General features: G+C 46.7%; 3 protein-coding genes across 3 annotated transcripts; 2 read left to right on the plus strand and 1 right to left on the minus strand.

Annotated features, from left to right (window-relative positions):
* The first annotated feature begins 4,574 nt into the window (after positions 1 to 4,574).
* On the plus strand, positions 4,575 to 6,983 carry LOC124651242. The gene is made up of 3 exons (XM_047190359.1): positions 4,575 to 4,886; positions 5,003 to 5,667; positions 6,535 to 6,983. The coding sequence occupies exons 1-2, from the start codon at positions 4,594 to 4,596 to the stop codon at positions 5,586 to 5,588; spliced, it is 879 nt and encodes a 292-aa protein (XP_047046315.1). The 5' UTR covers positions 4,575 to 4,593; the 3' UTR covers positions 5,589 to 5,667; positions 6,535 to 6,983.
* A 2,290-nt stretch (positions 6,984 to 9,273) lies between these two features.
* LOC124656040 (SKP1-like protein 1) lies at positions 9,274 to 9,732 on the minus strand. The gene has a single exon (XM_047194852.1). The coding sequence runs from the start codon at positions 9,724 to 9,726 to the stop codon at positions 9,274 to 9,276; it is 453 nt and encodes a 150-aa protein (XP_047050808.1). The 5' UTR covers positions 9,727 to 9,732.
* A 3,055-nt stretch (positions 9,733 to 12,787) lies between these two features.
* On the plus strand, positions 12,788 to 13,651 carry LOC124651854 (protein SRC2-like). Its single transcript, XM_047190879.1, has one exon. It carries the CDS (start codon positions 12,788 to 12,790, stop codon positions 13,649 to 13,651), a length of 864 nt encoding a protein of 287 aa, XP_047046835.1.
* Positions 13,652 to 23,362: the final 9,711 nt, after the last annotated feature.

Here is a 23,362-nt window from a genome sequence, read left to right on the forward strand (position 1 = left end):
CACGTGTAGTTTAAATTTGACATGCTTTTATAAAATCGACTGAAACTCAAAAAATAAATAAATCAAAGGTACTTAGAAACAGAAAAAATCAGATCGTGCGTAAAAAGCATTGCGACAGAAAACGGTTCCCCCCTTGCGTCGCCTCCTCCAGGCGACCGGGGGGCGAAATCCTACCAGCCGCCGCCGCCGCTCCTTCCCCCTCCGTCCCCCCTCCTCGTCACTCCCTGAGGCGCCGCCGGGCCTGGCTCGCGACGCCGGTGATGGGGGCGGCGGGGATCTGGGCCCTGGGCCCTTGGCTTCCTGCGACGTATAGATGGAGGAGCATCGCGCTGGGTTCACCGTGGCTGGGGCGGCCGATCGGTTCTTCCTCCGGCGTCGATGGCGGGCCTGGCTCCGCTATGGGCTCGGGAGGACTCGATCGGCGGCCTCCTCGGTGGGGACTCGAGATCTCAGGGCGGCGTCCCTGATCTGGTGGTGCGGCGATTCCTGCTCGGCGGCGAGAGGTGTTCGCGGGTGTGGGCTGGCTTCTGCGGCCGTGTGGGCGGCGCGGAGCCGACGGGTGCTGGCCGTGGCCCGGGGCCCCCTCGGAGGTCGTCGGCGCCAAATCTGAAGGTTGTAGTCCCTCCTCTCCTCATGGCGTCCAAGCTCCCTGGCACTTTTCGGCCGAGCTGCTAGCAGCAGGACTCTGCGACCGGGAGAAATCCCTAACCGGCGGTAGCGGTCACAATGGCGACGTCCTTGGGCGCCGCCTTCCCTGTTGGGGGTGCCGTCGAGGTACTGTCCCTCCCCCTCCTCCTTGCTCCCTGGGTGAAAACCTAATCCTGGATTGGACCGCGGTGTCGCTGTAGGGTCGCTAACCTTGCTGAAGGCGCGGTCTTCGGTAGCTTGGGTAGGTTGTGGGCGCAGGTTGTGTGTGCGGGTGGTGTGCCGGTGCTCTTCTCAAGCTTGCCCAACTGCTTCATCTCCGACACGTTCGAGCTCCGGCTTGCTGTTGTGCTTCTCAGTATGTTCGGCATGGTGTCGGTGTGCTTGGATCTACTTCCTCGGACGTCGCCGTTAGTGGGAAGTCAAGCTCAGGGGAGCGCCTCCATCGGCCGACAATACAACGCCCTTCGAGCCAGGGCAAGGAGGCAGAGAGCCTTCTTTGGCGATGGTATGGCTGAGGTTGATGCTCGATTCCGTGGGGTTTTCCATGTCAGGCCACACTTGTTGTCTTCCTCTCGAGCTCCACCGGCGTCGGGCTACTGATCGTTGAAGAGGGCCTTGGTGTTGCAAGCTATGTTTCATCTCTGTTGTTTTTTGCTTGTAGCTTCTTTGGGTTGTAAGCTGTTCTCAGCATCCTTGTACTCTGGGCTTGTTGCTTTATTAATTTAAAGCGGGTCTAATTGTACTTAAAATTGGTGGTATACCATATTACCCCTTTTTTTTTGTTATTCCTTCAACATACCTCCATTTTTGGGACACATAAAATGGGAAAACATTTTTTTGTGACAAAATGTTGGAAACTCAATTTCACACTTTTGTTTGTCATGCCAAGATACATTTGTATGCATAATTTGGAAAAATTATGACAAATATGACACGGATATGGCCATCACCAAGATCATTTGGGTAGAAAGTCAAGATAATTCAGACATGATAGCCCATTTACGAACTTGTGTTATTTAATTGTCATACTACAATTTTGTTATTTTCTGTCAATGAGGCCACATAAAGGACTCCATGTGCAAGTTTTACATTTTTTTTTTCATTTTCTTTGATTGGATTCAAAATTGGTAAAATGACCATTGATAGCAAGGGGTTAAATCTTTCAAATTTGTTTCGATTGGCTAGAATCCCACTTTGTTAGCTTAAAACTATTTTTCACATTTTAAAACTAAACTAGTTAAATTTGACATACTATTATAAAATCGGCCGAAAATAAATAAAAACCACATGTACCTAGGAAACGAGAAAATCCGTCAAGTCTAGAAATTGCCATTCTGATAGGGTCTAATTTGAGTGATGCCACCCCATATTTTTGTACTTGCTTTAAAAACCTTTTTAGACCACATAAAATCGAAAAATATTTTTATCTGAAAAAAATTGGAAACTTATTATGAAACTTTTAGTAGGTCCTCAGAACGAGTAATTCCCGATATTTAGGGAAAAGACGGCCATAGGAAGGCGACAGGAAGCATCTTGGGCCGAAACTACACCAAAACAGTCCGAACTGAACGTTCTCCCAGATGGGCGTGTTTCAACTTCCTCCCGGGCCTTTTATTCTTACATGATGGGCCGTAGGACTCCGCAGCGCTCGCTAGGGTTATTAGAGGAGTCTCACTCCTCACCAAAACAGAGCCCCGCGCGCACCTGTGCTCCCCCAGTTCTCCCCAGCGCCGCTGCCGCCGAGCTCATCGTCTTGGTCGACGCCGAGGACGCGGGTACCGAGCTCTCCATCCAGTACCGCATCAGGGTATCGGTGCCGCCCGGGATCGCTCACCGCTTCCTCCGCCCACCACCCAATGCGCCATGGCGGAAGACCAGACACCGCGATGGGGGCGACCGCCTCGTGATTCTGGATAACCGGGAGAATTTTAGTTTCTATCTACTGGTAAGAGCATGTCTAACAGGCCCCTTACTTTTCTGCCCCGTATAACGCTCGAATTTCGCCCCGTATAAAAAAAATGGTCGATCAGACACCGCTCCGTCTAGCAGAACCCGTATTTGACCCCTTATATTTGTAAATTTAAAACCCCAGGAAACTTTCATTCATAGTTCATCGATCATACATAGAAATCGACGTACCTACATACATACAAAATGCGCGATCGGATCACGACTTCTAGTCGGAGAGGTAGACGATGGCCGCCGCCTACGCCTGCGCCTCCCGCGCCTCCGCCTCCCGCGCCTCCGCCTCCTGCACGGCGGCGATGGCTGCCGCCCTTTCTTCCTCCTCCGCCTTGTCCTTCTCGGCGGCGTCCTTGAGGGAGTCTTGAATCGCCTTCAAGAAGGCGGGGTCCTCGTCTTCCTCCTCCTCCTCGCCGGCGAGCGGGGCACCTCCGCCGCTGGTGCTCCCGATGGTCGCCCTCCACGCCTCGCTCACCCGGCGTTGGCGCTCCCACTCGGCGAGCCACGCCGAGAACTTCGGGCCGCTCATCGGCTTGAGCGGCGGGTCCTCGTGGTACCAGCGGCCGCCCCGCGCGAAGTCGATGAGCTTGTCCAGGATGTACGCGGCGCCGTCGTACTTGCAGGCCGCGCGACGGCTGCCGGCGGCTGATCTTTTGCAAAAAAGCCGCCACGCTTCCTCCACGGTGTCCGGCGAGCGGGATCGCTTCGATCCGCTCGCCGGCGAGGCGCTACTGCGGCGGCGGGAGTCCATGCAGGATCTGGGGTGGAATGCGGCGCGGGGGAGCGACTAATTGCTCGCCGGAGCAGGAGGAGGAGGCGGCGGCGCACGGCGGAGCTAGGGTTGTGCGCCCACTATAAGTACGGGGCGACGGGGCCGATTTCCTGGGCCCCGTATTCCGCCGAAACGGGCCGGCCCGAATACGGGGCCTGCTAGACGCCCAAACTCGCGCCGGCCCCGTATCCCGCCGGAATTTTACGGGGTGGGCGGGTTATACGGGGCCTGTTAGACCTGCTCTAAGGCATGTCCTAACTTCTGCAATGACAATCGGTTGATTTTTGGTTGAAAATGTCAGTACAAAGGGTGTCTTTGCTGTTGCCACAGGGCATTCGTAATTCATGGATTGGATATCCTCCTAGAGACGTACTATTTGGATTTAGAATTCGACGTGATAACCAGTAAGATTTTATTGCCATGATGATCTAGTAGTTTTCTATCTATGTGCTTGTTTTTGTATTACAAATTGTTTGTTTGCAATTTTGCGTTGTGGGTAATCGAAGAAAACTTATTACAAATTGTTCATATATATGACTTTTTTTTGTTGCTTTTAGATACATTTTAAGTGTTTATCGGTAACATTCACATATACATACATTAATATTTTTAAGGAGTCGACGCTTCTAACTTACACATTTGTATTTTATTAAAGGACCGGCCCTGCCCCTGCCCGTGCGTTGCTGCCATCAACCTCGCCGGCCGTCATTTTGAGCGCACGCTCCCCCGCAGATCGACAGCATCTGACAGTCGACATGGACATGGAGCACACAGATGTGCTGGTGGACATCCTCCGCCACCTCCCTCCGCGCAGCCTCGCCATCTCCCGCTGCGTATGCTCCACCTGGTGGGCCACTGTCGACCACCACCGTCTCCTGAGGGCGAAACTGCTCCCGCTCTCGCTCGATGCCATCATCTACGACAAAGTTGAGATAGACGCCCCGATCCTCTTCTCCCGCCGCTCCACGTCGCGCTACATCACCAGCAGGCTAGACTATCTCGAAGAAGATCCTGCCTATGGGGAGTATGCAGGAGAGATGAAGGATCACTGCAATGGCCTCATCTTGATCCAGAATGACGTGGTCGTCAATCCTGCCACTCGACAGTGGGCACCGCTGCCCCCGCTGCCATGTGCGTGCCCGAGGCCCAGGATGGCAACAACGTCCTGCGGACGCTGCCACAATAACCGCTACCTGGTCTACGATCCCACCATGTCACCACACTATGAGGTTTTCTTCATTCCTCGTGTTCCTGGTGACGTACCGGCCGACAGTGACACGGCCTGCACCACAGAGTGGCCTCCTTCGCAGTACGTCATGCATGTCTTCTCATCGAGGACAAAGTGCTGGAAGCAGAGGTCATTTGCACGAGATGGGGATGCCCCTGGAACAATCCAAGACGTTGTATCGTGCAGGAAGTCTGATATGGATCTGTACTATGCCGCTTACTGGCATGGGTCACTATATGTTCCCTGTAGACAAACGCAAGGTGGCTTTATTTTGAGGTACATCTACTCAAACTCAGATACCAATATTTTTACATCGATTACTAGTATTACCTTTATCATCCTTACTAATGTTACTTGGGTTATTAATGCTAGCGCCGATTCGATTTTCGTAGAATAAACCTGTCGGATGACAAGTACGAGGCAATTAAGCTGCCACGAGGGTGCAGACAATTTCGTCTTGGAAAATCAAAGAAAGGGGTCTACTGTGTATTGTATATCGACGGCCGATGCAAGTTTCAGGTTTGGTTCCTTGACGAGTCGTGCGGTCTGATAGTCTGGGTGTTCAAGACCGAAATCAACCTCGAGCCAGCATGGAGAAGATACTGTTGGAGTTATGGCGGCGGCCGTGGACCATGGATCTTGCAGACGAGCGAGGAGGCGGAGTTGTTGCTGAAGAGCGACCTCACGCTCGTACAAGAATACAACCAAGCGGTAGAGAAAGATGGTTTCGAATGGCACTCTGACGATGAAAATGCAGTTGGCATTGTTACAGATGGGTCCGAAAAGTGCAATTCTTACTTTGACACTCTTGTTCTTGGGTGTCTTGGATTTCATCCTTACAAAGAAATTGTCTTCTTTCACGAGGACGATTGTGGAACAGTTGCATATCATTTAAACAGCTCCAAGGTTCGATACTTGGGCAGGATGGAGCACCATTATTCCGAGATAGAGATCAGTTTTCCATACGCACCTTGTTGAACGAGAGACTTACCTGGAGGTAACTAACGCCAAGTCATATATATGTTTCTCCTTCATACATGGAGGGACTTACCTGGAGGTAACTAATCTTGAACTGCACTTTCTCCTTCATACATTAGTATTTTTTTTTATCTCCGTGTAGAGCTAGTCAGAGTGAGAATCTCTTGTCAAAGTTAGATATGCTGATACTACTTTGATATATGCTCCTAGTATATTGGTGTTTGTATGGGATTTGTTGCCGTAGATGAAATCAACTCAGCTCGGTTATGCCATTTATTTATTGCCATGCACATTCACTAGCTTCGCTTCATTAATCGTTGATAAGGTGGTCACATGTTCTTACTCGGCTCCTTAAATCCTCAACCTAAATGTATACCTGTGAGTTACATCAGAATAACCTGCCTGACATTTTGACACTTTCAGAGGTTTCAGTTACCGATTACTCTGTATCATATAGTTCCACATCTTCAGTTAGGAACAAGATAAGAATCTGCCAAAAAAACTTCAACCAACTTCTCAGGAATAAAGTGACAGAAGTAGACAGCAAATTAAACAGGTTGCACACGTAATATATTGTAATGTGTATAATGATTCGTGTACAACCAAAAATTACTCTACTAATATATGCACTTTATGTGGCATAAAGGTTAATGCCGCTGCATCTGTATCTATAGGTACTTACATTGTAATTGTGTATTGCAAGATTGGTCCAGCTCCTGTCCTAACAAATCATGGAACTTCTTATATTATGAATGGAAGGATTAAGTCTCATCATCTAGCTGTTTTTTTCATAAATATTTTGTTAGATTTGCAACTTAATGTATTCTTGTTGTTATGATTGTTGTAAGTGAACTGTAATGGTGATAATAGCCTAACCCAACTTGCTTCGTCTATATAACTCTTCATTTTCAATACTTAATAAGACCTGCACTGAATGTGGTTACAGATACCGAGCATCAACAAGTGCGTACTACAGAGGTGCAGTAGGAGCTTATGCATAGTATGGCATGACAAAGCGCCAGTCCTTTGATCATATGGCAAGGTGGCTCGAGGAACTCCGTGGCCATGCTGACGAGAACACCCTTATATAATACTAATTGGGAATAAACCAGATCTTGGCACACTCCGGCTGTCCTGACTGAGGATGCCAAGGAGCTTGCTGAAGGCGAGAGCCTGTTCTTCATGGAGGCGGCTCTAGACATAACAATATATATACTGTGGTGTTTCTGAGAGTTACAAGTTTCTAAGTAGTCCCGCTATATCTAGTTCTAAGTAGTCCTGCTATATCTACACAATGAAGAACTTGGATTATTGGCAGGAGAGACGGAAGGGCTACATCAATATTTAACTCACATACATTAAATTCTTGAGGACAACTTTTTGTATCCAATTATATGCTGGTGTGTAGTCAACTAGTCATTAAGAATATTTTCTGGTATTATCCGCTGAACCTTTTCACATTTTCAACTGTTCTTTTCTGAATCACCATGCCCATGCAGCAGACATACTAGACCATGAAAGTGTGTTTTTCCGCATATATCTGTACTCACAAAACAAGTGGTGAAATATAATATTTGAGAAAAACTGAAGGGTACAACCACAACTATCTGAGTAATATAATATTGTACACAATAACAGATAGTATATGGAACTAGAATACTCCTAGATTAGTTCTATCTTCTCAAAAAAAAAAAAGAACCTTGAAACTGTGGGGAAAAAACCCCACAGTGATTCATTAAAACCAAGTTAGAAAATATACAAAGAGAAAGAAAAAAGAAAAGGTTAGACCTAACTGTACAAAGACTAAAAAGAGAGCAAAGCTAAATCAGACTGCCTATCCAGGCAACTAAATCTTCCAAATGTTTCCTCTTTATCCTATGCACAAGCATGGATATATAATGCACAAAGCCTCTTCCACCCTTGAAAAGATGGTCTCTGATACTGAAATTTTTTCTCATTTCGTTGCTTCCATATATTCCAGCAAGCTAATATCACTACCTCCATGAAAAAAGGCTTAGCAAACCCCCACTCTTGCTCTTGTAGCAGCTGAATATCTTGCCCCTGTAACCAATCAATTTGCAAATATGTCCAAATCCTCTTACTGAAATTGCACTCAATAAACAAATGCATTCTGTCCTCATATGCTCTAGCAAAGCACAACTCACAACGAGTATCATCTGTGATCTTCCAATGTCTTCTCTTCAGCATATCCCTAGTGTTCAGACGATCACTAATCAAAAACCATGCGAAAAACTTGTGCTTCATTATGCAAGAGGACTTCCAGATCCATCTATCTATCTTATCATTATTGTCGCCGGCGTCTAGCCCGAGAGATTTTCCAAAATTATAAGACGAGTTTCTTTCCCTGCCAACTTTTTTTTGCATATTATCATTCATTTCCTAGCACTATGTCTAATTAACCAAACCTTGATTTTGATTTTCGGAGTTACCTTAGTCTTCCATGGTGATTTTAAAATTTTCTTTCTCAAATGATCATGAAGTCTTTTATATAAATATTTTAAATTATAACTTTCTGCATCACAACCTTTGGTACTCTCCCACCAATTGCAATTGATGCATGAATTGCTTGAAGCTACGACTCGAGAAACACAGAGAAAAATTGAACAAGAAAATTGGCAAAACATGTATCGATAAACCTTATCAAGCGACAAAATAAACTAGCCTAACTCGTAATTAATTAAACAAGAAAAGCGATGAAATAGTAAATATTTTAAGCAGACATATATGTGAAGACCAAAGAAGTGCCATAGGTGATCGATCTACTTGAATGCCCACTGGTTCTCCTTGCGGATCTCCGCCTCCTCCTCCGACGTGAAGTCGTTCTTGATGTTGAACATACGATACAACGATGTTGTAAACAGAAACGCCCCTGATATTACCACGCTGGACACCTTGTGCAAAAAACGAAATGTAGACGGCGGGGTGACTATTCATCTACTCAACCCTTAAGCTTCCTGATCATCTACCACGAAACTATTATTTCAGGTGGAGATTTAACAATTTTAAGAAGCAAGCTTTATTCCTCAATTTTTATAAGGCCCGACACAAAGCGGCTTGCTTTCCCAAGAAAAGATTCTAACAATTCAACTAAAATATTGGTCTATTTGGCCCCCCTATAGTTTTACTCACCACACTCCACATATATTTTGCCGCCAAACACTTAAAAATAGATGATGAATTGTTTCAAAATCATCATAGAACCATGGCTTTAAAATTCGCGGCCAACCTTTTTTTTGACATATACTATCCTTCGTTGCCATGGCATTATTTTTAATTAACCAAAGCTAGATTTTGATTTCGGAGTTATCTTAGTCTTCCAAAGATATTTTAATTAAAATATTCTTCCTCAAATGATCTGAAGTCTTTTGTATAAAGATTTTAAATTTAAGTTTCTGCATCACAACCTTTCGTACTCTCCCACCAATATTGCAATTCATGCATGAATTGCTTCAAGCTACGGTTGGAGAAACACATTGAAAATTTGAACAAGGAAACCGGCGAAACATGTATATCCATCAAGCTTACAAGTTTTCAAGGTTTCACACAACAAAATAAACTAGCCTATCTCATAAGTAATTAAATAAGAAAAGTGATGAAATAGTAAACAACTTAAGTAGCTACTTATATATAAAGAGCAAAGCGGTGCCCCAGCTAGGTGATCGATCTACTCAAATGCCCACTGGTTCTCCCTGCGGATCTCTGCCTCCTCCTCCGGCGTGAAGTCATTCTTGATGTTGAACGTCTGGCGGATTTCCTCTGGTGACTTGCCCTTGATCATGTCAGCCACCCTCTGGCAGCTGAGGTCGAGGAGGCCCTTGATCTCCAGAAAGTTGGCGGCGAGGATGATGTCGTATAGAGTGGCCTGATCCAATTCGCCGATGAAGGCGACGTCAAAGGTCTTGAGGTCCTGCTCGCTGGCGCTATCGCCGGAGGCGGCGACGTGCTTGTTACAGTACTCGATGACCTTGGAGAGTATGCCGGAGGTGACGTTGGGGAGCTTGACGCCCTTGTCGTCGACGCAGTTGTCCTCGATCATGTGGTTGACGGTCTGGGACATGGCCGCTGCCTCCTGCGCGATCTCGAACTTCTCGCCGTCGGAGCTGATCAGCGTGATCATCTTGCCCACGACCTCGTCAGCTTTCTTTTCGTCCGCCGTGGTCGCCGCCATTGTCCCTGGCTGGATCTCTCGTCGAAACGCTAGGTCGGGTCAAGGGCGTCTAATAGCTCGAAACGTTAGATCCGATCGTAAGCTTGATCGATTTGGTGCAGGGCAATCGATGGCTCCCGGCCGTATTTAAAGGCTCAGAGAAGGCAAGGACAGGCCAACTCGGGTCGTACTCGATCGAGTTTAGACCGGTCTCTTGTCAGACACGGTCATGATCTCGGAGAGATTCTACACGTTATGATTCATCATGCAAGCTCTGCGTAGCTTAATTCGCAAAAAAAAAAAAAAACTCTGCGTAGTTTGCGCGCGGCCGTGATTGTTTGGATAATGTATCTGAATCGGCGATGGATTTGACAATGGGATCGAGTCGGTACATTGCTGCCGTGGCCTTGCTAGCCCTTGGTGACTGGTGAGCCAAACATGCACATACTGTCACTTTTTATTTTTTTTGAAAATTCGACCAAGTTATTAATAATCATCAACAATATAAGTATCCTAAAAATAATAAAAATTATAAATAGATATTTGGACCACCTAGCGATGACCACATACACTAGCACGAGCCGAAGGCACACCGTCGTCATCGTCCCTCCATCATCGAAGTCAGGCAAAGTTGTACGGAGTATTATAGATTGTTGTAGTAGACAAACGAGAAGGCAGCGTGCTAAAACCCCAAAGGACCAGCGCACTGACAATTATAGATCGGAAGAGACTGGCCGTGAACATGAAAACCGACCGCGCCCTAGGATTGAACAAGAAGGACTTTATTCTGACTTTGGCATGTAGCCGCCGCCTCAACATCAAAATAAAGACACTAAAAACAATCTAAAAAGGAACATAAACTCCCGCCAGCGTGGGACCCATGCTCCGCCATACCTCCAAGGTCCCAAATCCGCTAGAGGCAGAGCAAACCAGCGGCGTGGTGTCGCCGACGAGGAGGACGGAACCCTAGATTGGTTTTGTGGCAACTACCGTCTCCGGTTGGCTCTGTTGCACTCACTGTTTCGAAGAGTTATACCGCGAAAGTCTAAAGTACAATTGTGGGCACGACCATCTTCTACTATGCTCGTGTGTGGCAAGCAGTATTTCTGAAATTCTGCGTAACCCGGTTATTCCGGTTACTACCGAATTGAACTTACCGGTATATTTATAGTTTGTCCAAGTTTAAATATTTTTAGCAAATATTGATGAAATTATAAATAGTTTGAAGCACCTCAGGCAACATTTGGACCGCTATTTTTGAAACCCGGTAATACTGGTGGACACCGGTATTTTTTCCAACCAAGAAAAAAACCCTACCAAGGCGCATATAAGGTGATGGCTGGGCAACCGCAATGACCCAAGACTAGGAGCAAACATCTGTGCGTAGGACTGTTAGCTAGCACGATAAAAACAAATGCGCATGTATTCATATGGGACACATGGAATGCAATGATATCATTGTTTTAAATGTTGTGTTAGATTTTTAAAATGTTTACTCTATTGACTTGTGAGTCTAATTTGCTACATCTTCACTGTTCGCTTGGTCTTGATGAAATTTTCGAAACTTGACTCCGTAGCTGTTAGTGTGTTTCATATATAGAATCTGATGGTTTAGACTAAGATTTGAAGAAAACATTTAAAAAAAATTTGTACATATTTAACATTGAGTTTTAGAATGCACCTTTCTCTTTTTAGTGATACACTGGTTTAGGCTACACCAAATGGCTAAGACATGATCCATGTAGAATTGTAGAAGCAACTTGGTGCTATAAGGGCATGCCCAATGCACTGCCCTAGAGGTGCTGCCTCACACCTTTAGCTAGGTTCGGTGGTCTAAAGTAGGTTCGGATGATGAGGCAGCCTCCTCTTCAGAAAGCGGAATCTTAAGCCTTAAAAACATGTTTTTTGAAGAGAGAAAGATACATAGTGTCATATTTGTGGGGTCCCTCCTCTCCTTTTTCTAACTAAAGTTGTAGCTTCCATTGAAGAGATAAAATTCACCATGTTGCTTCTAACAATTTTTTTACATGGAGAAACTAGTTATGTATGCTACCATTGCTCATGTCCTGAGTGCTTAATTAAGAAAGTAACTTTATTTTTATACCTGCTCCATACATGTTCAAAATGATGTCACCGGTGTTGCATTAGACGAAAACGGCTTTCATGTTGCATGAAACTAAGAGATGCCATGGTGCACGATGAAGAGAATAGTCTCATCATCCTTAATAAAATATCACCTCTTGGCTAAGAGAACTAGAGAAGTCAAATAACTTTTACTATTTTATTCTCTTCCAACTCAGCAATCATGCATCTTTTGTAGCAATGCTAAGATAAGATCGTTGTACATGGTCTAATGCATCAATTGCATCCATTCACCATATGCATGTTGTGAAGTGTATATGTGGATTGTCTAGCCCTTTTCATCAGTTCGGACTTTTGGTTCAAGTGGCTAGTGCATGAAGCTTAACATGGTATCAGAGCCCCAGGTCTCAAGTTCAAATCCTAGCTTTCACATGGTTTTCGCAATTAAGTTTGAAAATTGTTATTGCCCCCCTCTATAGCCACCGCTGTTTCGGTGTGCTCTTCTTCTTTCACGTGTTGACTTTCTTTTCTCCCGTCACACGCGAGTGGAGGTGTTGTGAAGTGTTTATGTGGATTGTCTAGCCCTTTCTATCAGTTCGAACTTTTGGTTCAAATGGCTAGTGCATGAAGCTTAACAGGAAACAAAGAGAACCACACCAACAAGGCACCAAGCCACAAAGGTGCGAGAGAAAAGCTGAACCACACAGAAACCAACTTCTACAATTTTTTCTTCGAAACGGACTTCTAACATACTCCATTACTCTAATCTATTATTAGCGCTGAATTCATGGACAATGCCACACATATCCATTTCCCTTTAAGTAGTGACATCGTCCAAGTTTTCCAAAGGCGAGGGGCCACAGTCGAAAGAGGCCCCCTCCTCCTCATCTTCCTCCTAGTCCTACGTTCCTCGACCATCTTGATTCGTAGCGGTGTTCGCCGGCCAGCCATGGCCTACCAGATTCTCAACCTGACGTTGATCTCGGCGACCGACCTCAAGAAGGTGACATTCTTCTCCCGCATGCGCGTCTACGCCGTCGCCTCCATCTCCGGCGGCGACCCTTGCACGCCCAGCCACGGCACCCAAGTCGACTTCCACGGCGGACGGAACCCCACGTGGAACGCCATGCTCCAGCTCCCGATCCCTGCCGGCGCGGATACCCGCGGCCTCGCCCTGCACGTGCTGCTACGCTCCAAGGCCCCCTTCTTCGGCCACCGCGATGTCGGCGAGGTGTTCGTCCCTCTCAACGATCTTCTCTCCGGCTCCAGCGCGGATGGCGGTGCCGACCCCAGGACGATGAGTTACCAGGTGCGGCGCCCCGTGTCTGGTCGCGCCCACGGCGTCCTCTACTTCAGCTACAAGTTCTCCGACGTCAAAGCCGACGTAGCCGCTCCATCCGTTGTCGACCAATATAGTGCCAAGTATCCTTCTCGTGACCATCATATGGCAGTGTCCAACAAGACCATGGCGGCGCCCGTCACCCCGTACCCGCCACAAGCGCAGGCTCCGTTGGCATACCCACCGAGTAACGTACCTTACGGCGCGCCATATCTGGCGTATCCACCACAGCCATATGGTGGGTACGCGTCTCCGCCACCGTACGGGTACAATTCTGCTCCACCGCCGGCGACGTACGGCTACGCGCCACCGCCTATGGCTGCGCCAGCAAGGCATCGGGGAGGGATGGGCATGGGTCTAGGCCTCGGGCTCCTCGGCGGCGCCGTTGGAGGGATGATGCTCGGTGAAGAGATCGGTGACTTTGAGGCCGATGCTGCCTACGACGCTGGTTTCAATGATGGGTTGAGTTTTTAGTTCACGCCATTTGGACTATGGAGGATGTTATTTTGAACTTGTAATTAATCTGCACGAAATATGAGTGAAAAGTTGGAATCATTTGAATGTGCAAATCTTTTTGCCGCTTAATTACTTCAACTTGAAAGGATTTGCAGTCTAGGTGATGGAACCACGTTAAAGTAGCCTTAAATTCCTAACATGCAGACTAACAATGTTCAGCAATCCTATATAATTATTTAGATGAGACGACATCCCATGAAAGAATAACTCCTCTCGGTATTATGGTATCACCACATTTCATGATAATTATCACGTGGATACCGAAATACATACGAGTAAAGAGAATGGTACCGGATCGAGAATAGCAGGTATATTGATGAAAAGATTGAATTCATAAGGGATGGATGCAAGCTAAAGAGCTTTTAAGGGTGTGTTTGGTAGACCGGGTCACCACAGAAAGACTATCCCACCTGAGAAAATCTGACCTTATACAAGTTGAGCTCAGATTTACCACGTGTTTGGTAGGTCCGGCGTGCTCAGCCATGGTGAGGTAAGATGTTGTTTGGTGAGCCAAATCTGAGCTCAACCGTTCACACATAAAGCAATTTGCAGAGAGGTCCAGAATTTTACACAAAGAACCTTCAATACAAAAATAAAAAAGCAATCAGGCCCTCAGCCGGGCCAGGAGCAGATTGCCGGCGATGGCTGGCCGTGGGGCGCCGGCGGTGGTGGGAGGCGGCGGAAGGAGGGCCGTGGGGCGCCGGCGCTGGCTCGTCTGGCCTCTTTCCGGCGCGGGAGGAGCAAGGGCCGGCGCGAGGTCTGCTGAGGCGCGTCTGGCCGCCGGGAGCCGTCTGGCCGGGCTTCGACACGCGGGCAGCGTGGTGGTCCATCGGCGGCGGGGGGCGTCCAGGGTCGGGCGGCTTCCAGGGACCGGCGGCGGCGCTCAAGGCCTTGGTTGGCGATGAGGAAATCTTGGCGACGCAAGGAGGCGGCCATGGGAAGAGAGACGAGACGCGTAGGGGTGGGGGAAATGACGATGCGGGGCGGGGGTCTGGGGGTCGGGCGGGCCACAGCAACAGTGTTTTGCGGGATCAACTCATCCAGGATGAGTAGAGAAGCTCGATTTGGGCTTCGCTCTTCAACCCGGCTCTGAGGCCTTTTCCGTATCTCCTCAGCAGTGTGGAGGTGGCCCGAGCCGGGCTAACAAACACCGGATCTCTTTAAAATCTTGGTTGAGAGGAGAATTTCTGAGTAGCCCCAGGCTACCAAACACACCCTAAATTCCTAATCTGCACGGTAACAAAGTTCAGTCATCCGACAGCTGAGACCAGCCTATTAAAATGAGATGAGGTCCAATATACTGCAACTACAGGCGGAATCATAGAAACCGAAAGCCTGTTTCTACCTTCGTTGCTGATTGGCCCTAACCTAGAACTTTTAGAAAATCAGTGCTTCTGAGGGTTTACCATAATTAGCAGCACCATTCAAAATTTGGAAACCGAGAAGCAAGATTTTTGTAGTTAATTTTTTATTTTTTATCGGTTCACTTCCAGATATGTTGTGCTCATCATATCTATAATATCTATAAAGTTCATCCCCACTAACATGCAATTAATGTTTGCAAGCTCAAAGCTGATGAAGCCACGTCACCCTAATTACCCATATCCGTAGGATTTCTATCGTGTGGTCTTTTTTTTTTAGATCAACAGGGAGGACCCCTCCCCGGTTCCATTGATAAAATCAACGAAACCACAACGGCCCCGAGGTTCCTTACAATCAAAAAAGAAAAAGAGATCCGAGATGAAAAGGATCAAAAGCTAAAGAAAAGATAGACAGCAACTTAGTCTTCCCAACTACAAAACATCTTAACATCTAGATAACAAACTTTGCTCTCCCTGAGAGGAAACTGCACCAAAAGGGACACCAGCCGACAGACTTCACGCTTCAGCAAGCTCTGGAGAGATGCATGAGGCCACCTCCAAGGTCGAGGTAGGGGTAACCCAGGTGCCAGGTAGCGCCTTCTTCTTGGCTGAAGGAGGGGAGGGACTACGGCCATCATCTAGCCACCCTCGATGCAGAAGTTTGCCAGCGTCTCCTTTAAAGTCAGGTCGCAGAAGTGGTCGACGAGGGGAAGCATGTGGTCCTTGAAGATGATCTTCCATCGTCTGACTGACAACAAGATCATCCGAAGAATCTGGTGCAAATTAAGCCATGTTTGCCCATTAAAGATCATATCATTACGAAATTTCCAAATGCACCAAAGAGTGGCAGCACAGATGGAATTCAAGGTTGGGTGCTTCTTGTTTGCCACCCAGAATCTAGCAATAGAAAGATAATCATGTCCAACATGAATGTTGAAAACACTGGATATGAATTTCCAAATTTGCTTAGCCACAATGCATTGGAAAAAGAGATGATCAATGCTCTCATTATTAGAGCAGAAAACACAGCAAACGGGTTTATTCATTTTCCTTTTAAGCAGATTATCCCTAGTCATAAGTTTGTTATGAGAAAGGAGCCACATGAAAATGTGAACTCTAGGAGGTACTAACAATTTCCAAACAGCAGGAATATAGATTGGCATCACACCTCCAAAATTAATAATAGCATACAAAGAACTGGATGAGTAGACCCCAGAAGATTCATACTTCCAGATCAGTGAGTCACACTCAGCTGATAGGGAAGTACTCCTAACAATCTCTTCTAGCTCCTGCCATTTTTGCATAAGGGCAGGAGGGAAATTCCTTCTAAATGTTAGCATAAGGGTATTTCCATCCCATATCTGAGAGATGGTTTTGTTGTGTTCATTGCAAACTATATAAAGATCAAAGAATTGCACAGCCAGAGGAGAGGTACCAAACCAAGTGTCCTCCCAGAACCTGATTTTGGTCCCATCTCCCACTTTCCACCTATAACCAAACTTGACACTTTCTGCTGCCCACATCACCCCTTTCCAAAATTGGGAGATACCAGATGTCGAGCTACAGAAGATGTTGGGGCTATGAGTGTCATACTTGGCATCTACTAAAGATTTCCAAATTTTCCCATCATCTAGAGAATATCTTTTTATCCAGGACCCCAAAAGGCACAGATTAACATTGGCTAGGTCAGGAATCCCTAACCCTCCAAATTCTTTCTTTTTGCAGACCATTTTCCAGTTAGCTAGATGAAGCTTCCTGTGGCCTTCAAAATCATTCCAAAGGCAATTTGCCATCTGGGTATTAATAAGATCCAGGGCCCATTTGGGAAATTTAAAAAAGGATAGAAGGTAAATGGGAATGCTAGCTAAACAAGCTTTAATAAGAGTTAATCTAGCAGCATAAGAGAGTAATTTCCCTCTCCAGCCAGCAATCCTTTTTAGGATTTTATCTAACAGTGGCTGGATGTCCTCTCTTCTAAGCTTACTATAATGCAAAGGTATACCTAGGTACTTGATAGGGAATTTACCCAAAGCACATCCCAGAATGTTAATGTAGGAGTTAACTTCTTCATCACTAACCCCTAGAGGGATTAGCTCACTCTTCTCATAGTTTATTCGCATCCCTGATACTTGTTCAAAACAAGTGAGCACCACCTTAAGGTTTGATGCAAGGACAGGATCTTTCTCAGAGAAAAGAATAGTATCATCTGCATATTGGAGGCAAATGATTCCTCCAGGGCAGAGATTTGAACAAAGACCTCTGATGAGGTTAGCATTAGATGCTTTAATCAACATCCTAGTTAAAACATCTACCACTAGATTAAAGAGAAGGGGAGACAGGGGATCCCCCTGCCTCAACCCTTTGCCTGTGATAAAGAAATTTCCAATAGCATTATTTAGCTTGACTCCAACAGAGCCTTGAGTAGTAATAGCTTTAATCCAAGCAAGTACTTTAGGGCAGAAGCCTCTCTTAGAAAGAACATCTAAAAGAAAATCAATGTCAACTTTATCAAAAGCTTTTTCATAGTCTAGTTTGAGGACAAGCCCTTCTTTTTTCTCATGAACTATAGAGTGAAGGACTTCATGTGCAGTCACTACACTTTCCAGGATAAACCTGCCTTTGATGAAAGCTGATTGGTTTATGGAGGTAATGATCCCCATGATAAGAGCAAGTCTATTAGTTAATACCTTAGTAAAGATTTTAAAACAACAATTCAAAAGGCTAATGGGCCTAAACTTTTTCATGCTACTAGCCTCAGGCTCTTTGGGAATCAAAGTTAAAATAGCAAAATTCAGTCTAAATAAATCTAACTTGCCCTCATGAAAATCTTTAAACATAGCCATGAGATCATCCTTCAGCATGTCCCAAAAGTGTTGATAAAAAACAAATGGTAAACCATCTGGACCAGGGGCACCATCAGAGTATGAATCAAAGACAGCTTTCTTGATTTCTTCCTCTGAAAAAGGAGCCTCTAGTTTTCTATTCTGTTCATCAGTAACACATTCATCAGAGGAGTAGAAATCCTCAGCTAATCTATAACCAGAAGGTACTTCTTTTTTGAAAAGCTCTTTGTAAAAGGAAGTAGCTAATTCAAGCATCTCTGCCTCCTCTGTGATGGGCCCATCAGGACCATCCAGGGAATGAACTAACATTTTCCTCCTCCTCTGGTTGGCAACAGTATGAAAATAAGTTGTATTCCTATCTCCTTCTTTGATATCTCTATCTCTAGATCTTTGTTTAGCTTTGACTTCTTCTTTCAACCAAAGGTTATGCATCTCAGCATAGATGCTTTTTAATCTAAGAAGCTCATCAGGAGACAGTTCCTCAGTTTCAGATTTAATGTCTAGGAAGTCACATTCTTCCATCAGATCTTTTTTCAGGTTTCTGAGCTCAGATTCTATATTCTTGCTCCAACCCTTGGACCACTTCCTAAACCTTCTAACTTTTTCTTGCCAGACTTCAATAGCAGTTTTCCCTTTAACAGGAAGGGACCAATTTTGTCTAGCAAGAGTTTTAAACTCATCCCTCATGAGCCACCATTTCTCAAATCTGTAAAGGGTGGGTCTTGGGGCATTATCATCACCAGATTCCCACAGAATTGGTGTATGGTCACTCCCCATTCTTGGGAGAGCTCTAATGGAAGCTAAGGGGAAAATCTGATCAAGTTCAGGATTACAAAAAACTCTATCTATATTGGACATGATCAGATTTTCCTGATTATTAGCCCAGGTAAATTTTCTATTACCTAACTTAACTTCCATCAGACTCCAAATCTCTACCCAAGCATTGAACTTATCACTCCATCTGTGATCAATGACTCCATTACTCTTGTCTCCCTGGAATCTAACCAGGTTGAAGTCACCACCAATGATGGAGTGCCCAATGAAATCTAAACAGAGGCTATGTAATTCAGATATAAAAGCCTCTTTTTTGTCCTCATAAGAGGAACCATAAACTGTGACAACTCTAAAGATAATACCAGAAGCTTTGATTTTGAGCACAACTGCTACAGAGAAACATCTAACATCCCAGCTAATAACATCAAATAAATCAGAATCTACTCCAACACAAATGCCTCCTGCAGAGCCAATGGCTGGAAGAGAGTTCCAAGAAAACATTCTATTACCCACTAAGGAGTTAAGATAATTGTCAGAGATGATTTCTTTTTTTGTTTCTTGGAACACTACAATGCTAGGTTTATACTTCTGGAAGAGATCAAGTAAAGAACTTTTCCTTCCTGGGGCCTGAATCCCCCTAGAATTCCAAAAACAAATAATCATTTAAAACTATCTGTCATGGGGTGCTTGCCCCGCCTAGTTTTTTTCTTGATGCTAGACCATCCTAGAGCATCAGGAAAATCTTCATCATAGCCAGAACCCTTCAGGTAAGCAGGGCTAGAACTTTTTGCAAATATAAGATCATCATCAACATGTGATGCAGAATTTTTAATGACTATAGAGGTGTCAACACCAACAATATTGGCAATGTCTATGAATTTATATGGTGAAATGACTTCAAAAGGATTGGAGGAGGAAATACCTGTCACTCTTGAGCTAGCTGGGACTACCTTCTCCAGGTTTTTCTTCTGAGCCAGGTCTTGAGCTTGCTACAACATAGACTTCCCTTCATTGCCAGAGAGCCTTGAACTTTGTCTTGTGCCAGCTACATGACCCCATCTCTTGTTTTGTTTGGAAAGAGGCACAGGGTCAAGCTGTGCAGAGAGCTCCTCCTGAGTCACATCCTGAATTTGGCTTTCATAGAAGTCCCCTTCCTCTTGTCCAAGTTCCATGTCTTGAAGCAGATTAATACAGCTGTTATCAATCTGAGTTGTTTGATTTATCCAATTTGCCACTTTGTCACTCACAGCAATCATGTCAGGAATAGGACTGAGCTTGCTTAGATTGGGTGATGCATCTCCTTTTTGCTTCAAGTAAAACTGAGCCACCTCATGAACTTTCTCAGAGAGAGTAGCAGTGCTTTTCTGCTTATCAGTAACTGGAGCACCAAGGTTAGCACGCGAGCCTCCATTAGAAGGTTGGCTTGCTGAAGGTGTTGAATGATTCCCAGTGTCCATAACATCATTCTCCTTCAGAGGGCCCTCCTCATTCTCTTGATCCCTATCTTCATCAGGGTCAGGGTGAGGGGGGTGGATGTTATTTTCACCTTCCTCAAGGTTCACCACACTAGTTGGTCCTTCCACAGCAAATCTTATCTGGAAAAGAACACCTTGCACTTCAAAGATCCTGGAGGAAGGGATCTTGCTATGGTCTCTGCATTTAATCTTAACTCTGACAACTTCATAGAAGGTTTTGAACATGCCAAGCCAATCAACATCAACCATAATGCCAAAAGCAGTTACAAATTGCATGAGGGTAGGCCATTTACACCAATCTTGATTAAGACCTCTGATTTGAAGCCAAACTTCCTCCAAGTCAGCATAAAAGTCCATAACACCACTCCAGACATGTACCTTGACAAAGACATTTTCCTTGGGAAGACCAAAACTTGGGTATCCAGCAATTTCTTCCACATTGAGATGTGGGGGAAACTTCACAAGGTAGTTCCACTCATCAAGCATTCTGATCTGCCAAGGCCAATTTGTCCTGTAGATTTTTGCAAGACCCTGGTAAAGCTCCTCTTTGGTCACTTCTCCTTGGTCAATGTAGACCAAAGCTATGTTGTGATGAGCAGGAGCAGGATTGATTGTGGTCTGGAATGGCAACTCAATGTGATAGAATCCCAGGCGTGAGGCAGCACTCCCAACAAACTTGGCCAGTTGCTGAGGTTGTTTCTTCACAGGACAGACATCCACCTCATGATCCAGAGATCCACAGATGAAACAAGATTTGGGAGCATGACAGGCAGCTTTGTGATGTCCAGGTTCTCCACAATTATAACAGATGACTTCAGCATATTGATCCAGTTTCCCAGTAGCAGTGGAACCAGAACCATTGGAAGTAACAGAGGCTCCATCTTGAGATTTTCCATCAAATCCTGCAGCTTTGACTACCTCTTTATCCTTTTGCTGATTTTGCTGAGCTTTGTTTTCCTTGCTCTGTTTCAGAGGGACCTGCTGCTGCTGTTGCTGCTGAGGCCAAGGAACAGGTGCCATGCCAGGAGGCTGCAAGCACCAGGGAATTGATTGGGAAAAACCTACTGAGGAGGAAAACCACCAGGAAACTGCTGCCATTGAGGAGGGAATTGATAAGGGGGAAAGCTTCCAGCAAAACCTTGAGGGGGAACCATCTGAGATTGGAACCCAAAGCTGTAGGGAGCTGGCGGCGGCATCTGTTGAGGGAGGTTTTGCTGTTGTTGCCAATTTCCTCCTCTACCACCCCCCCTATGTTCTTCCCCCGACCTCTACCCCTTTCTGACATGATGCAGATCTCAGCAACTCTAGAGAAAGAGAGGTTGGGCAAGGAGTTCCAGGGTTGATCACTCAGACAAATGCGAAGAGCTGGTTGGGAAAGATCATCTCCATCAGAAATGGGGAAACAGTCTGAGGTACCAAAACTTCCCTTCAGGACCAGCTCACGTCTGACCCAGACAAGGATTGGAGGTGGCGGCGCTTTAAGAGGAGGAGGAGAAACCCTAGAAGAGGCGTAATCTGTAGAATCCCAAATTTGCCCAAAGAAATACCCCCAAGCCTTATCAGCATCGTTGTCACCTTTATCACCTTTATCACCTTTACACGTGAGCCTCCTTTCTTTTCTTGATTCAAGCTGAATATCGTTGCTTCCCGCGCAGTCAAGGCAGGCCTGAGGAATTAAGCCCTGTCTGCATCGCTTTCTAAATCCAAGCTTTCTGCAATTTTTCTCCCAATGTTGGTCGATCCCTCTTTCAAAGCGATCAGAGTTGCTGCAGCAATTGCATCCCTGAAGCTAAAGACCACGGACTCTCCCCGCGGATCTAACGACGGAGGCAGTTTCAGACGCAATTCTGGCGCCGCTGATTGTGATTGAACCAACCTTGAATGGAGCCCAGCTGCATTTGTCTCTACCATCATCGTCGACTGGGGCTGAGGAAGCTGGGGGACACTGCCTGGCCCCAACGAGCATTCTGCCACAGACCTTAGCTTGCGTTTGGAACTCCTGTGCTCCGATACCGCAGTCTGACCCAGCCTCTGAGAAGAACGAATCAATGAACCAATGTACCTGATGATCTGACGCAGGTCTCCTTTCTTCTTCCTGGGAGTTCGTCGGCCTGATCCAACCCAAACCTCTAGCAGATGTCGAGGCGGGGAATCGGAGCGCCGAGCGCCTGGCGTAGACATGCGGGGACGCAGCTTTGCGGCCGCCTGCCTCATCCTCATCTCCATGGTCCGTGAACGCCAACGTCAGACGGCGAGCAGCACGGGGAAGAGGCCTGAGAAGATTATCCAGCCGCGGTGAGCGTTGTGGTGCGATTTGGGAGCCCCGGAGCGATGGAGGAGTAGAAACCGAGGAGACGCGGCTAGCCGGCGAGGGTGGGGTAGCGAAATCACTCCGCCGGCACTCCGCCCGCGACCGAACAGTGTACGGGCTCGCCTGGGAACCCGCACCTGGTCCGATCCCACCGATGAACAGGGCATGGCGCCCCGAAACTCCAGCATCCGCTTGGTCCGGAGGCAGATCGGGGCAGCGCTTCGCCGCGGGGGGGCTCAAGGGGGCGGAATCCCATCCCCACGTTCTCCGGCCGCCACTCGCGCCTCCAAGTACCGGATCTGCCTTGGGAGATCGTGGGGGAGCGGTGGCCGCCAACCAACAGGCTCGCACATGGCGACGCGCTCCTCCGGCGAGGCCTGGAGGAGGTAGAGGAGGTAGAAGCGGCGGACCAGCTTGTCGTGGAGGTCCCGCTCCAACGCACTGGCCCCTCGTGGATCCTCGCGAGGCTGACTCCGAGCGGGCGCCCCCCTGCGCGAGTTGCTTGGGGACGACATCCGCACCCACCGCCGCGCTTTGGAAGGCCTGGAAGGCGGCGGCGGGGGAGCGGAGGAGGATCGGCGGCGAGGTTCGCATCCAGCGGAGGAGGGTCAGCTGAGGAGCTCTCTCGCCCGTATTATTTATGGGTGGAGTAGTTCATTCTCACTGTTCCTCATCGTGTGGTCTTAATATGTGCCGGTGCTAACCTCGTGCGGTACCAGGTGTATCGCTCGCGAAGGGACGAACCCAGGAGCTGTGCCCATTCTCTTCTCTCGGTCTTTATGGTGGCCACCAGTTCTGTCCGACTCTTTAGATCCCACAGGTGTTAACTACTTTTCCACTCCCTCTTCAAATGTCGCCTCTTGCTATTCGTCTCACTGGCATATAAATATGGCATCTTTTTCTCT

This window comes from Lolium rigidum, chromosome 5, assembly GCF_022539505.1.
Source record: "Lolium rigidum isolate FL_2022 chromosome 5, APGP_CSIRO_Lrig_0.1, whole genome shotgun sequence".
NCBI lineage: Eukaryota > Viridiplantae > Streptophyta > Magnoliopsida > Poales > Poaceae > Lolium > Lolium rigidum.

Bases quoted from the DNA above. Each gene is read 5' to 3' on its own strand.
- LOC124651854 (XM_047190879.1), top strand. From the start codon at position 12,788: ATGGCCTACCAGATTCTCAACCTGACGTTGATCTCGGCGACCGACCTC.
- LOC124656040 (XM_047194852.1), bottom strand. From the start codon at position 9,726: ATGATCACGCTGATCAGCTCCGACGGCGAGAAGTTCGAGATCGCGCAG.
- LOC124651242 (XM_047190359.1), top strand. From the start codon at position 4,594: ATGTCACCACACTATGAGGTTTTCTTCATTCCTCGTGTTCCTGGTGAC. The intron at 4,887-5,002 runs GTACATCTACTC...CGATTTTCGTAG, and splicing joins CAAGGTGGCTTTATTTTGAG to AATAAACCTGTCGGATGACA.